At 41.5% G+C, this 15,867-nt stretch overlaps 1 protein-coding gene across 4 annotated transcripts in view; it reads right to left on the reverse strand.

The window, feature by feature from the left end:
* The window catches only part of CDCA7L (cell division cycle associated 7 like), a 49,787-nt gene extending 34,418 nt beyond the window's left edge, over positions 1-15,369 (reverse strand). The window contains exon 1 of one of the 4 annotated variants that reach the window (XM_023639350.2): positions 14,957-15,369. In XM_023639350.2, the coding sequence (XP_023495118.1) occupies positions 14,957-14,980 (24 nt within the window). In that variant the 5' untranslated portion in view covers positions 14,981-15,369. The remainder of the gene's footprint in view (positions 1-14,956) is intronic. The other 3 variants (XM_023639349.2, XM_023639351.2, XM_070264675.1) reach the window with 3 other exon arrangements.
* Positions 15,370-15,867: the final 498 nt, after the last annotated feature.

Below are 15,867 nucleotides of genomic sequence, written 5' to 3' on the forward strand. Positions count from 1 at the left end.
GTAGACATTACAACCAATACCACAGAAATTCAAAGGATCATAAGAGGCTACTATGAACAACTATACACCAACAAACTGGACAACCTAGAAGAAATGAAAAAATTCTTAGAAACATACAACTTATCAAGACTGAACCAGGAAGAGAAAATCTGAACAGACTAATTACTAGTAAGGAGATTGAATCAGTCATCAAAAATCTCCCAATGAAGAAAAGCCTAGGACCAGATGGCTTCACTGGTGAAATTTACCAAGCATTTAAAGAACAATTAACACCAGTTCTTCTAAAACTCTTCAAAAACATCAAAGAGGAGGGAACACTCCCAAACTCTTTTACAAGCCCAGCATTACCCTGATACCAAAACCAGAACAGGACACTACTAGAAAAGAAAACTACATGGCAATATCCCCGATGAATACAGATGCAAAAATTCTCAATAAAATACCAGCAAATCGAATTCAGCAGCACATTAAAAAAGATCACTCACTATGACCAAGTGGGATTTATCCCTGGGATGCAAGGATGGTTCAACACACACAAATCAATCAATGTGATACATCACATTCACAGAATGAAAGAAAAGAATTATACATGATCATCTCAATAGATGCAAAAAAGCATGTGACAAAACTCAACATCCATTCATGATAAAAACTCTTTAACAAATTAAGCATAGAAGGAACATATCTCAATGTATTAAAAAGCCATGTATGACAAGCCCACAGCTAACATCATACTCAATGGTGAAAGGCTGAAAGCTTTTTCTCTAAGATCAGGAAAAAGACAAGGATGCCCACTCTCACCACTTCTATTTCACATAGTACTAGAATTCCTTGCTAGAGCAATTAGGCAATAAAAAGAAATGAAAGGTACCAGAATTACGAAGGAAGAAGTAAAATTATCACTATTTGCAGAAAACATTATATTTATATATAGAAAATCCTAAAGACTCAATGAAAAAACTGTTAGATCTAATCAATGAATTCAGCAAAGGTGCAGGAAATAAAATTAACATACAAAAATCAGTATCATTTCTATATATGGACAAATTTTCTGAAAAAGAATTAAAGAAATCCATCTCATTTAGAGTAGCATCAAAAACTATAAAATACTTAGGAACAAATCTAACTAAGGAGTCAAAAAACCTCTACTATAAACCTACAAGATATTGATGAAATCAAAGGCAACACAAATAAATGGAATCCTATCCTATGTTCATGGACTGGAAGAATTAATATTGTTAAAATGTCAATACTACCAAAAGCCATCGATAGATTCAATGCAACCCCTACCAAGATTCCAATGGCATTTTTTACAGAAGTAGAAAAACACTCCTAAAATTTATAGAAAACCAGAAGAGACTCAGATTAGCCAAAGAAATCCTAAGAAAGAAGAACAAAGCAAGAGGCATCAATTTCCTGATTTCAAGCTACACTATAAAGCTATAGTCATCAAAACAGTATAGAGTGGCATAAAAACAGACAAACAGACCAATGGAACAGAATCGAGAGCCCAGAAATAAATCCAAGCATGTACAGTGAACTCATATTTGACAAGGAGCCAAGAATACACAGTGGAGAAAATAATAATGCTGGGATCATTGGATATTCACATGTAAAACAATGAAAGTGGACCCATATCTTACAGTACTCACAAAAATTAACTTAAAATGCATTAAAAACTTAAACATAAGAGATGAAACTCTCAGATGAGAACACAGGAATCAAGCTCCTTGACATGGGTCTCAGAAATGAATTTTTGGATATGAAACCTACAGAACAAGCAACAAAATCAAAAATGAACAAGTGGGACTACATCAAACTAAAAAACTGCATAGCAAACAAAAAAAACCATCAACAAAATGAAAAGACAACCTACAAAATGGGAAAAAATATTTGCAAACCATACAGCGATAAGGGATTAATACTGAAAATATATAAAGAACTCATACAACTCAATAGCAAAAAAACAAATGACCCAATTAAAACATTAGCTAAGGACCTGAATAGATATTTCTCCAAAGAAGATACATGAAAGGCCAACAAGTACATGAAAAGATGTTCATCATCACTAATCATTAAGGAAACGCAAATTGAAACCACAACGAGATACCACCTCACACCTGTCAGAATGGCCATCATCAAAAAGACAAGAGATAACAAATGCTGGCATGATGCGGAGAAAAGGAAACCCTTGTGCACTGTTGATGGAACTGTATATTCAAACAGCCACTATGGAAAATTGGAGGAGCCTCAAAAAATTAAAAATAGAACTACTATATAATCAATCCAGCAATTCCACTTCTGGAAATATATCCAAAGGAAACGAAAACACTAACTAGACAAAATATCTGCACCCCCCCATGTTTATAGCAGCATTATTTAAAATAGCCAAGACATAGAAACAACCTAATTGTCCACTGAGAGATGAATGGATAAAGAAGTTGTGATATATATATACAATGAAATATTATTCAGCCATAAAAAACAAGGAAATCCTACCATTTGCAACAACATAGATGGGCCTTGAAGGCATTATGCTAAGTGAAATAAGTCAGACAGAGAAAGACAAATACTGTATGATCTCACTTATACGTGGAATCTTAAAAAAAAAAAACAAAAAAGAGAGAGAGAGAAAGAAATTGACTTGTGGTGACCAGAGGTGGAGGAGGGTAGTAGAGGGAACTGGAGGAAGGTGGTCAAAAGGCGCGAGCTCCTCATTATAAGATAAATAAGTACTAAGGATTTAATGTACAACATGATGACTATACCTAACGCGACTCTATGATATACAGGAAAGTTAGAGTTAATCCGAAGAGTTCTCAACTCAAGGAGAAAATTTTTTTTCCTTTTTTTCTTTCCTTTTTATTGTATCTATATGACAAGATGGATATTAGCTGAAACTATTTTGGTAATCATATCACAATACCATCACGCACTGTATACTGGTTTCAGTCAACAACAGATTGTCTATATGACAGTGGTCCCCTAAGACTAGTACCATACAGCCTAGGTGTGTAGTAGGCTATACCATCTAGGTTTGTGTAGTACACTCTACTATGTTGGTACAATGACAAAATCGCCTAATGATGCATTTCTCAGAACGTGTCCCCATCGTTAAGTTATGCACAACTGTATACAAAAATCAAATCATCATGCTGTATGCGTTAAACTTATACAGTGATGTTAATTACTTCTCAATAAAACTGGGGAAAAAGGGGCCAGCCTGGTGGCATAGTAGTTAAGTTCATGCACTCTGCTTCAGCGGCCCAGGTTCACGGGTTCAGATCTACACCACTCATCAAGCCATGCTGTCGCAGTGACCCACATAAAAAAGAGAGGAAGAGTAGCACAGATGTTACCTCAGGGACAATCCTCCTCAAGCAAAAAGAGGAAGTTGGCAGATGTTAGCCCAGGGCCAATCTTCCTCACAAAAAAAAAAAAAAAAAAAAAAAAACCCTGGGGGAAAAAAATGAGGGAGAAATTAAGACATTACCATATAAACAAAAGCTGAGGGAGTTCATTACTACTAGACCTGGCCATGAGAAATCCTAAAGGAAGTCCTTCAGGTTGAAATGAAAGGACACTAGCAGTAACCCAAAGCCACACAAAACTACAAAGTTCTCAGGTAGAGGTAAATATATAGACAGATATAAAAACCAGTATTATTGTAAATGTGGTTTGTAACTGCACTTTTTATTTTCTATAGGATAAAAAAACGTTTATGAAGCTATGTTAGTGGGTACACAATGTATAAAGATGTAATTTGTGACAGCAATAACAAAAGGAGGGGGGACAGGGCGGTATTAGAGTAGAGTTTTCCTATGCCACTGAAGTTAAGTCAGTATCATTCGAATTAGAGTGTTCTAATTTTGGAATGTTATATGTAATCCCCACAGTAACTACAAAGAAAATAGCTATGGAATACACACAAAATGAAATGAGAAGGGAATCAAAACACGTCACTACAGAGAAATCAACAAAAAACAAAGGTAGGCAGTAACGCAGGAAATGAGGATCAAAAGACCCATAAGAGACACAGAAAACAAAAAACAAAATGGCAAAAGTTAAGTCCTTCCCTATCAGTAATCACTTTAAATGCAAATGGATTGAACTCTACAATCAAAAGCCATAGACTGGAAGAATGTATTAGGAAAAAAAGGGATCCAACTATATGCTGTCTACAAGAGACTCACTTTAGATCTAAAAACACAATAGGCTGAGAGTGAAAGGAAGGAAAAAGATCTTCAATGCAAATAGTAACCCAAAGAGAGATGGAGTGACTATACTAACATCAAAGCAGACATTAAGTCAAAAATATTACAAAAGACAAAGGATATTATACATCGATAAAAGGGTCTATTCACCAAGAAGATATAACAACTATAAATATGTATGCATCAAACATCAGAACTCCAAAATAAATTAAGCAAACACTGACAGAACTGAAAGAGAAATAGATCTACACTAATAGCTGGAGACTTCAATATCCCACTTTCAATAATGAATAGAACAGCCAGACAGAAGATCAATAAGGAAATAGAGGAACTGAACAACAGTAAAAACCAACTAGAACTAACAGACATATATAGAACACGCCACTCAACAAGAGGACACGTTAGGCCACAAAACAAGTCAGAATAAATTTAAAAGACTGAAGTCACACAAACTCTTTTCCAATCAGAATGGAATAAAACTAGAAATCAGTAACAGAAAGAAAACAGGAAAATTCACAAATATGTGGAAACTAAACAACACATTCTTAAACAACCAATGGGTCGAAGAAGAAATCACAAGGGAAATTAGAAAATACTTTCAAACAAATGAAAATGAAAACAAAATGTACCAAAACCTATGAGACGCAGAGAAAGCAATGCTAAGAGGGAAATCTATGACTGTAAACACATATTAAAAAAAAGAAGAAAGATCTCAAACCAACAAACTAATTTTACACCATAAGGAACCAGAAAAAGTACAGCAAACTAAACACAAAGGGAGAAGGAAGGAAACTGTAAAGATTACAGCAGAGATAAATAAAGAATAGAAAACCAATACAGAAAAATGAATGAAACCAAAAGTTGGTTCTTTGAAAATATGAACAAAATTGACAGACTTTTAGCTAGATTGACTAAGAAAAAAGAGAAGATCCAAATTAATGAAGTAAAGTGAAAACATTACTACCAATTTTACAGAAATAAAAAGGATAAAAAAGAGTACTACAACCATTGTATGCCAACTAATTGGGTTAGCTAGATGAAATGGATAAATTCCTACAAACACAACCAACTCATGAAGAATTGAAAATCTGAATTAACCTCTACATAAGGACTTGGATAAGTAATCAAAAACCTCCCAAAAAAGCAAATTCCAGGACCAGATGGCTTCACTGGTGAATTCTATTTAACGTTTAAAGAAGAACTAACACCAATCCTTCTCAAACTCCTCAAAAAAACTGAAGAGGAGAGAATACTTCTTAACCAATTCTATGAGGCCAGTATTACCCTGATACCAAAGCCAGACAAAGACTCTAGAAGAAAAGTACAGAGCAAGATCCCTTATGAATATTGATGCAAAAATCCTCAACAAAATACTAGCAAATGGAATTCAGCAGCATAGTAAACAGATTTATACAAAAAGACCAAGTGGGATATATTTCTGGAATGCAAGATGGTTCAACATATGAAAATCAATCAATGCAATGTGCTACATTAACATAATGAAAGAAAAAACACATGATCATCTCAATTGATGCAGAAAAAGCATTTGACAAAATTCAACACCCTTTCATGGGGAAAAAAACAAACACACTTCAACAAAGAATGGAAGGAAACCTTACCAACCTAACAAAGACCAGATACAAATAACCCACAGCTACCATCGTATCCAATGGTGAAAGACTGAAAACTTTCCCCTAACATCAGGAACAAGACAAGGACACCTGCTTTTACTACTTCTATTCAACATAGTCTTTGAAGTTTTAGCCAGAGTAAATATACAAGAAAAAGAAATAAAAGGCATCCATATTGGAAAGGAAGCAGTACAATTGTCTGTCTGCAGGTGACATGATCATGTATGTAGAAAATCCTAAAGATTCTGCAAGAACTGTAAGCACTAATTAACGAATTCAATAATGTTGCAGGGTACAAAATCAAGAAAAGTCAGCTGCATTTCTACACACTAACAGCGAACAATCTGAAAAGGAAATTAAGAAAACAATTCCATTTACAAGAACATCAGAAAGAATAAAATATTTAGAAATGAACTTAAGGAACGAGGGGAAAGACTTGTACATTGAAAACTATACAACATCACTGAAAGAAATTAATGAAGACATAAATAAACGGAAAGACATCACATGTTCATGAACTGGAAGACTGAATATTGTTAGCATGACAATACTACCCAAAGCTATCTATGGATCCAACGCAATCCCTATCAAAACCCCAGCAACATTTTTTGCAGAAATAGAAAAGCCCTTCGTAAAATTCAGGTGGAATCTCAAGGGGCCCCAAATAACCAAAACAATCTTGAAAATGAAGAATTGTATTGGAGGACTCACACTTACTAATTTCAATACTTACTACAACGCTACAGTAATCCAGTCAGCGTGGATCTAGCGTACAGGCAGGCATATAGACCAATGTAACAGAATAGAGCGCCTGGAAATAAAACCCTCACATACATGGTCAAATGATTTTTGAAAAGGTGCCAAGACTGTTCAATGGGGAAAGAACAGTCTTTTCAAATGAGGCTGGAAAAACTGGATCTCCACATGCAAAAGAATGAAGTTGGACCCTTACCCTACACCATCTAGAAAAAAACTCAAAATGTATTAAAGACCTAAATGTAAGAGCTAAAACTATAAAACTCTTAGAAGAAAACAGAGGGAAAACTTTATGACATTGGATTTGGCACTGATTTCGTTGATAGGACACCAAAGGTAGAGGCAATAATAGGAAAAACAGATAATCTAGACTTTATCAAAATTAAAAACTTATGTGCATCAAAGGACACTATCGAGTGAAAAAAGTAACCTACAGAATGGAAGAAAATATTTAAAAGTCACGTATCTGATAAGAGATTAATATTCAGAATATATAAAGAACGCCTACAGCTCAATAACAAGAAAACAAACAACCCAATTTAAAAAAGAGCAAAGAACTTAGACATTTCTCCAGAGATATACAGATGGCCAAAAAGCATACAAAAAGATGCTCGACATCACTAATTATTAGGGAAATGCAAATCAAAACCACAATGAGATACCACTTCACACCCATTAGGAAGGTCGATTATCAAAAAAACAAGAATGTTAAGTGTCTGTGAGTATGTGGACTGCTGCTGAGAATGTAAACTGGGGCAGCCATTCTGGCAAACAACATGGTGGTTCCTCAAAAAATTACACAGAAATACCACACAACCCAGTAATTCCACTTTTAGGTGTATGTCCAAAAGCACGGAAAGCAGGGATTCACACAGATATTTTACACCAATGTTTATAGCAGCATTATTCCCAACTGGTAGAATGTGGAAACAGCCCAAACGTCCATGGATGGACGAATGGATAAACAAAATGTGGTATATACATACAATGGATTATTATTCAGCCCTAGAAAAGAATGAAATTCTAATACATGTTACAAGACAGATGAACCTTGAAAACGTTACGCTCAGTGAAATAAGCCAGACACAAAAGGACAAATATTGTAGGATTGCACTTATAGGAGGTACCTAGCATAGTCAAATTTATAGACAGAAAGTAGAATGGTAGGTACCAGGGGCTGGAGGAAGGAAGGAACGGGGAGTTAATGTTTAATGGGCACAGAGTCTCAGTTTAGGATGATTAAAAAGTTTTGGAAATGGATAGTGGTGATGGTTGCACAAGAATGTGACTGTACTTAATGCCACTGAATTGAACACTTAAAAGTGGCTAAAATAGTAAATTTTGTTATGTATACTTTACCGCAATAAAAAAAGGCAAAGGAAAAACAATGTTATTTTTTAAAGAAAAAGTGTAAGTGGGGAGAAATTTACAGACGTGTATGTGTACAGGGCTCAGAAGAGCCATTTCAAGGAGGAGCCAAGGAAGCAGAGTCCTCTGGGCAGGGGTCCTGCGAGGGGAGTGCAACAACCACCTGGGAGGCAGTGATACTTCTCAAGGACCTCCCACTCGGGAAGTAATTTCCTTTTCCAGAAAGGTCAGCAGACAGGAAACGTAGAGCCAATATTCAGATTTCTCTGGACTCTAAAAGACTGATGATCTAATGAAACTAGCCCGCTCTCGGTGTTTTTCAACAATGTCCTGTTGGCATTTTGGCTGCTTCCTCCTGTGGGACTCTCCTGCCCACCACGCGGCACGCACCATTCTTGAACTCCAAACCACTTAATAACAGGAGCATTCCCCCGACCCCACTACACCGACAATCAAAAAGAAGCCCACAGATTTCTATGACCGTCAGGACCCCAGTTCACTCAGATGAGAGTGAATCCAAAATTGAAATATGCACACTTTCATGTGTCTGTCAGGACACAGCAGGTTACAAACCAGTAGCAAATGACTCTAAGTCTCAGTGGCTTAAAACAAAAAAAGGTTTCTTTCTTGTTCCTACGTTCATCCTGGGCCAGCCAGGTGAACCATTCCACACTGTACTCCACACTGTCCCTGCACAGGACCCGGGCTGACAGAGCCCCCACTATCTGGAAAGCTGGCAGATGCAGCGGCAGAGGGAACAAGACGTGGTAAAGGAGGCAGTGGCATTTAAGGAGTTCCACCCAGAAGTGACACACAACACTTCTGATCACAGTTCACTGGCCAAAGCACATCAAACAGTCTTGCCTATTTCAAGGGCCAGGAAAATGCATTCCTCCCATTTATCCAGAAGGCAAAGAATGAGAACATTTGTATGGAGCCCTGACGGCTTCCAAACTACAACTGGAAGGCATTCTGTGAAGTAGAAGACGCTATGTCAAAGTTCATTACTAAAAGTTATTAAGAGAGTAATAGTACCAACTTGTGCTGGGCACCACGCTAAGGGATCTAAAGAAGAATGAGTCCTATGCAGTAGGGTGAGACAATCTATAAACAATTTCAACGTGGCGTGAGAAATGTGAACAGGGAACTAAGTCCAGGACAGCGCCTGAGCCAGCCATGGGATTGACGGTCAGGAAGAACTCTAGGAGCTCGAGGTCAGCCACGTCTACACAGCTGCAGGAGGGAGTCAGCCTGGAGAAGGACTTGCAGTAGAGTCACAGGTGGAGGCAGGAGTCTGGAGACAGCCAGGCAAGAGATGCCTTCTTTCAAAGGAGACAGGTGTCCCTGTGCTCAATGCAGACAAGCGGTGAACAGATCCTTGCACTGGCGGGTCCGAGGGGACGGATCTGTATCCCACAGCCCAGCCCCCGAAGCCCTTACTCAGGGATCCTCTTAACACACTCTCATCCTGCTAGCAGAAAACGCACCCAAACAAACCGCGCACGCCAGCCTGTGCGGGCTGCTGACACCACTTGGCTCCTGGCTTTGTGCCGCAGTGAATGCGCTCGCTCCCTAAGAGTGCACTCTTTCTCAGTTCCTAATTGCAGCCAGGGAGGGAGACACACTTAGTACAACGAAGGTCACGAAGCCAACCAGACACTCTTTTCAGTGAGTTTTTGAAGTGGCAGTGTGGGAAACAGAATGAGGCAGGTTTGGGGGTTTTTTTAAGTCAGGTAAGGCAAACTTTATGCATGTGTGTGAAAGGCTGGATTCTATCACTTTAATTTAAAAACTACCCAAATAAAAAATGCCTAGTACCAACGGTCAGAAGAAAGAGAATTACAAATAAACAATGATTTTAAATGCATTTTTATTCTTCTTGACTTTCTAGTTTAAACCAATGCTAATGAAGAACAAAATAAAGGCACTATTTTGCATTAAAAAAATATTCTCAGGAATTTCAATATCAGCTAAAGTTTGAGGGTTTTTTCCCACTGAAGTGCCCTCAGAGTCACAGAGCTTTAAGTAGACAGACACTGTGGGGTGGGGGAGGGCAGGAGATAGCTTTTCTAGTTCGGGGTTTATTACAGGTATGATTTCTACTTTTTACACTTGACAGTTCCATGCTTCTCAAACGGAGGAGCTCAATGACAACCAGAGGGCTTTCAGGACCACAGGTGGGAGAGGGGAGGGGAAGTTTTTCCCAGAAGAGTAATTTAAAATAGCATTTTTGTTTTAAAATGTATTATGGAATACAATGCAAAACAGGCAGACTGTCAAAGATAAAAGTGGAGATTGATGAGAAAATCTGCACAGGCAGGATGGGGCGCGGCAGGTCCAGGCCCCCGGCGCGGGCACAAACTGCCTCCACCATTAGTTCAACCGAAAAACGGCGAGAAGCCCTAGGCCTGTCATAACTCATCCTTCCACTCACTATACACTGACAGCCCTGAACCAACTTTTTAAAAAATTCAACAAATATTTAACACCTACTATATGCCAGGCCCTTCACACATCAGGATAAATATCATTTTGGCCTGCCACATGATTTTGGGTTACCAGCCACTAGCCTGAGGTAAATCCTGGGCCTCCTAGCAGAGGAGGAGGTCTGCCATTAGGCAGCAGAGGGGGTGCCAGGCCAGCCCCTGTGGCGAAAGACCCAAACGCCAGAGCTCCCTCACAAATGCAAGGCACTCTCCAGGCATCGAGGACCCTCCTGGAGCAGAGACTTAAAGGTGGGGGCTGCCCAAACAGCTGTGCTGCTGCTATGGAGGGTCTGGGGGAACAGCAGAGGCGGTCTGCAGGAAGGGACCCCTGGACTACGCCCAGTCCTGAGGACACTGCTACAACCAGCAGGGCACAAGACACCTGGGAAGTTGTCATCCACACACCTGGCAGACTGGGCTGTCCAAAAGCACAGGCTTCAGGACTCACACTCAGGGGTTCAACATGCTACTTTTTAAATGTTTTAAGTGCACCACGCAATCAGAAAAGTACATAGATCTGGGGTGAACAGTTTGGTGAAGTTTTACAAACTGTACCCACCCATCAAAACCAGCATCCAGATCAAGAAATACATTTTTATTAGCTCTAAGAAACCACTTTACAATGAGTGAACCTACTGTTTGACCTTCAGCCATCCAACCTTCAATGAAAACACATTTTCAGGAATGCTGTCTAGGAGATGATTTAGAGTTGAAATAAGCAAGACCAAGGAAGGCAACTCTTTTTAAAAAGTGATTCATTGCCACATCCAAGAGGAGGTCAGCGCAGGCTATCCCAGCCTTCCACATCAACACAAGCAGCTCGCCCCAATTCCAGGACAGCCCAATCCCAGGCGCTTCCACTATGCATCATGAGCACATTCACGGACTTGCTTCATTTTCTACGTGGACCAGATGGTGGTAAAGAACAGACCTCCAAGACTAGTCTCCACTTTCCCCCAAACTAACACATTCTGCTAGGTGCTCTAAGTTAGGGAAGAAAACAGTCATTGTTTCAGTCCAGTTATCAGGAGCCCTGGTTCTAAGCTGAGCAAAAACTGCTCTCTCTCAGCTAATAAGGAAAACAAAAGGAGAAATGCCCTAGGAAAACAATGTGAAGGAGAAATGCCCTAGGAAAACAATGTGTCAAAGGTTCCCCTGCATGGAGCATCAGGCACATTCCTTTTAGGAGATAGTAAGTACATGATAAAGAAACAAATTAAAAACAGCGTGGACTCCAACACAAGGCACAAGTATGTACCATTCCAAGACATTTACTGCAAAGTTTCTTTAATAAGGAAAAAATTTTTTCAGCAGAAAAACATAAAATACACATCTCAATGAAACATTAGTTATGAAAAATGAAAACTGTAAAGACCTCCAAGCTATTCAGAAAAATAGTACTGACAGTGTCCTTCACAAACAAAAGAAAATGGCTCCACGAATACATTCCTATCTTTACCCCTCCAAGTAGCCCGCGTCAATTTCATTTTGGTGAATAAAGCTGTAAGTCTTTAAGAAATCAAAACTGTACCTTGGAGGTAGAAATTCTAAACTGTACGTCAAGAGCAGGTTAAAATCAATATGCCTAATCTATTCTAATGACTTTATTTACGTTTTTCAGTTAATTCACTGCAACATTCAAAAACTGTTTTAAGTCATAAAGATCTTATAGTTTTCTGTCCTGTGTACCTGACCAGATCAGAACTGCTGTCATCTCTGAGGTTTCCCTTGATCAACGGATGAGGCAGTCGCAGTACACCAAACAACCACCAAGTGGCCTTTTAAATACGGGACGATTAAAGTGGCAAATCATTTTGCTGTCCTTCCAAGAAGTCACAGGTGACCCCCCCTCTGTGACCAGCTTCTGGGACTGTGGGCACACATCTGAAGATACAGGATCAGATGGGTACATTTTGTAGCTATGAGGTCAATACCAGAAAAATTCCCTCTTACCCCTTCAACAACATACTCTACGCATATTCATGAGATCATTTAGCATCACTTCCTTCTCTAAGGGTCCAATCTGTACCTTGGAGCTGGAAGACAGTAAAAGGACAACTCTGACATACAGGACCTCCCAGGTTCTCCAATAGGAAGCTGAGGCAGTCTCATCCTCTAGCTCATGTGAGCTGCACTGCTGAGAGCTCTCAGTAAGGGACCATATTCTGGCCTTTACTGGGTATTATTCCTGTCATTCAACATAAAAGCACAAAGACACAGCGGTCAGTCCAACAAGGACAACAGCCCATGGGAGGTGTGATCACTGTCAGAGGACATCAAATGCAACACATTAGTGAGGCTGCAGAAAAGCAGAGGGGAGAAAGGAGTTCAGAGTTCAAATGAGTGTCTTTTCTCCTTCCCACCTCATTCCCTCTACTCATAACATCAGGCCTAAGTTGCTTTGTTGAAACCCCTTCCAGCTCTGTGCTTTCCAAGGGCTGGAAATTACATTTACTGTATATGTGAGATTAAAACCCACTGCACACTGAGCTGAGCCTTATTCAGTGCACTAATGCCACTTCAGACTGTTCATCACACTGCTTTATTCATAAGGCTGGGTACCGGGTGGAACTACATGAATTTAACATCTTGCTGTGCCTGAAATGTTCATTAAGTGCTCTTATCTGCAGTCACCTGCCCACCCTGCAGAACCACTCTTCACTAATTTATAGAGACTATAATCTGCTCACATTTAAATTATGATGAACAGGAACATTTCCACTGGAAAAATCATCACACATCTTAATTTGCACTGCCAATTAGGAGGTCTTTAGAAAAGAAAAAAAAATCTCATCATCTTACATATAGTAATTTGCCCTAATTGGTGCATAATGGGTTGGATATAATTTGTGGATTACCCCGACATGGTAAATAGTTTATATAACATTTTAGAGCTACCAAAAATTAGCCTCATTACTTGACAGTATAATGTTCACTTCCAACTACACATTCTGGGACATGTTGAATTTTCTAAGCATGAACTATGTATACAAGTGGTGGAAGGGCAGTTCCAGCAGAACAAGCTTCAGGAGTGATACATTATCAAGATACATTTGCTGATGAAATGCACAAGGGGCTCACAGCTCCTTGCAGAAGGGCTTAAATCCTGGAGAAACCGAACCTCCTAGAAGCACTGGATACTAATTGCGTGGTAAAGGCCAGGGGTAAAAAAAAAAAAAGACACATCTAACCCAGTCTCAGTCCTTCTTAATCTTGAACTACTGTTTATCTTCCTTGCTTTTAATACCCCCCCTCATCGGAGAAATCTAAAAATACTCTTTCTCACGAACATTCACAACAGATTTTTCTCAAATGGCCACTTTCAGGAAGCCTTTCAGAAATCACTTAAGTGGCCAAAGCGACCATTAGTGGCTCGGTCTCTAATTTGCCGCTGGACCCAGGCAGATGACAGCGACCTGGCCTCGGGCACCACGCCGCTTCGAGTCTCCCAACGCCGGGGGCTCCGCCTCTCTCTCTCCCAGGACCCAGGTGGAGAAAAGAAGTAAACACCAGTCTAAGGTAAGGTGGAAGCAGTGAGTCAGAGAGGCTCACAAAAGGAAGAAAAAAATCCAACCCTTACACAAAGCATCTCTTGGGCTCCCGCAAGCTGCTTCCTTCCCTTTCTAGAAGTTTTATTTTTAGTTCGTTTGAAAAAGTTTTTATTGCTTACCTCTGAACAAAATATGTATATTCATTACTAGAAAGTAGAGAAAAGCTCTTTTAAAAAGTGAAAAAAAAAAAAAACACTGAAGCCACATTCACATTCCAACCACCCATCGTAACATTTAAGGAACTTACTCTCAAATGTTTCTTAATGAGATTTTTTAAACCTAGTTTAGATCACGATGAGTAATTGGGGTAGTTCTGGGTAGTATATGGTCTTGGGATCTTGGGGCTTTTGTTTTTTAACTTGGCCTAATGACGCTGCCATTTCCCTTAAGTGGTTACAAGTTCCTTGAAAACATTTGCAAAAGTTCGAGAACAAATAAAGCAATTCCTTTTAAATTCCATTATCAAAGTCGAAGTGGTCTGATTCTCCACTATGTTTTTTACAACACTGCACTTAAACTTCCTGATCTCTGTGCCAATTCCCGGAGAAAGTAGGGGGCGCGCACCCAAAAAGCTCCCCCGCCCCCGCCCTCCCCGTTCCACGAGCGCTGCGCCCCTGGGCCTCCCCGCCTGCCCTTCCTTCCAAATGCGTCCACTCCTGGGGCTCGGAGCCCCAGCGGCCCGGCCTGCGCCCCCCGGGGCATCCCCCCGGGCCAGAGGCGAGCGCCCGCGTGCGAGAATGCGGGCCGCTCTGGTCCGGGTAGCACACCCAGACCCACAGCGTACACCCGCAGGGCGCGCCCGCTGCGGCGCTCGCGGAACTGGGCGCGCCCGACTCCCGACTCGGGAGCCCAGGGCCACGTTTGCAGCCCAAGGCGGGGAGACGGGCCGAGTGCAAAGGGGAGGAAGGCCGAAGATGCGTCCGGGTTGCGGCGGGCGGCCGGACCCTCACCTGGGCGCGAGTCGCCAACTCCATTCTTCCCGACGGGGCCCCAGCCTCCTCCAGCACGCTGCCACGGGAGCCCGGTCGCCAGGGGCCAGGCTCACGGAGAACGCCCGGGGCCGCGCAGCCCGCGCGCTCCGCCCGGAGTTGCGGCGGGCCGGGGGAGGGGCGCACTCGGCGCCCGGGACAGGGGGAGTGCGCCGCGCCGGCCACTGGGCGCCGCCGCGCTGGCCGCGAGCCTCCGCTCCCCGACCCAAACTTCACGACCCCGGCACTTCGCTTCGCACGCAGCGCGCGAGGGGGCTGCAGCTGGGCGCGGCCCGGGGCGGCTGCCAGTCTGGGGGCGCCGGGCTCCCCCCTGCAGCGGAGGGAGGGAGTGGAGCCGTCCGGCCGGGTTTCGCGCGGGAGAAATGAGAGGGGGCTGTCCCGGCGCAGGCTCCAGCTGGCACGCCCGGCTATGCGCGCCGGATATTGGCAGGGTTTATTCCAGGTAGCGCCCTGGAGCGCGGGCCTCTGCTGCAGTGGGAGTCTCCGATCCCAGGAAAGCGTTTTAAGGCTGCTTTAGAAGTTGGTTTTTGTTTGTAAAAGGGTGGAGTTGTGCCGCATCCCAAGACATTTGCTACAGGGTTCACTTTGCAAAACAGGCAACCCCAGTTTCTTTACCAAGGCCCCGGGGTGGGGAGCTGCAAACCCCCTGAAACGTAAGACGGCCTTTCCTATACCATTGAAAGTATATGCCTCCTGCCCCAGTAGACAGAGAGTTCTAGAGAATGCTGATTTATTTAACAAATACTTTTTGAGCATCTACAATGTATCAGGCACTGTGTTAGGCCTGGGAACAGAAGACTGAACAAAAATCAGGGCCCTGCACTGCTGAGACTTATGGTCTGGGAGCCAGCCACTAACATGATATAAGTGTA

Source organism: Equus caballus, chromosome 4 (genome assembly GCF_041296265.1).
Source record: "Equus caballus isolate H_3958 breed thoroughbred chromosome 4, TB-T2T, whole genome shotgun sequence".
Lineage (NCBI taxonomy): Eukaryota > Metazoa > Chordata > Mammalia > Perissodactyla > Equidae > Equus > Equus caballus.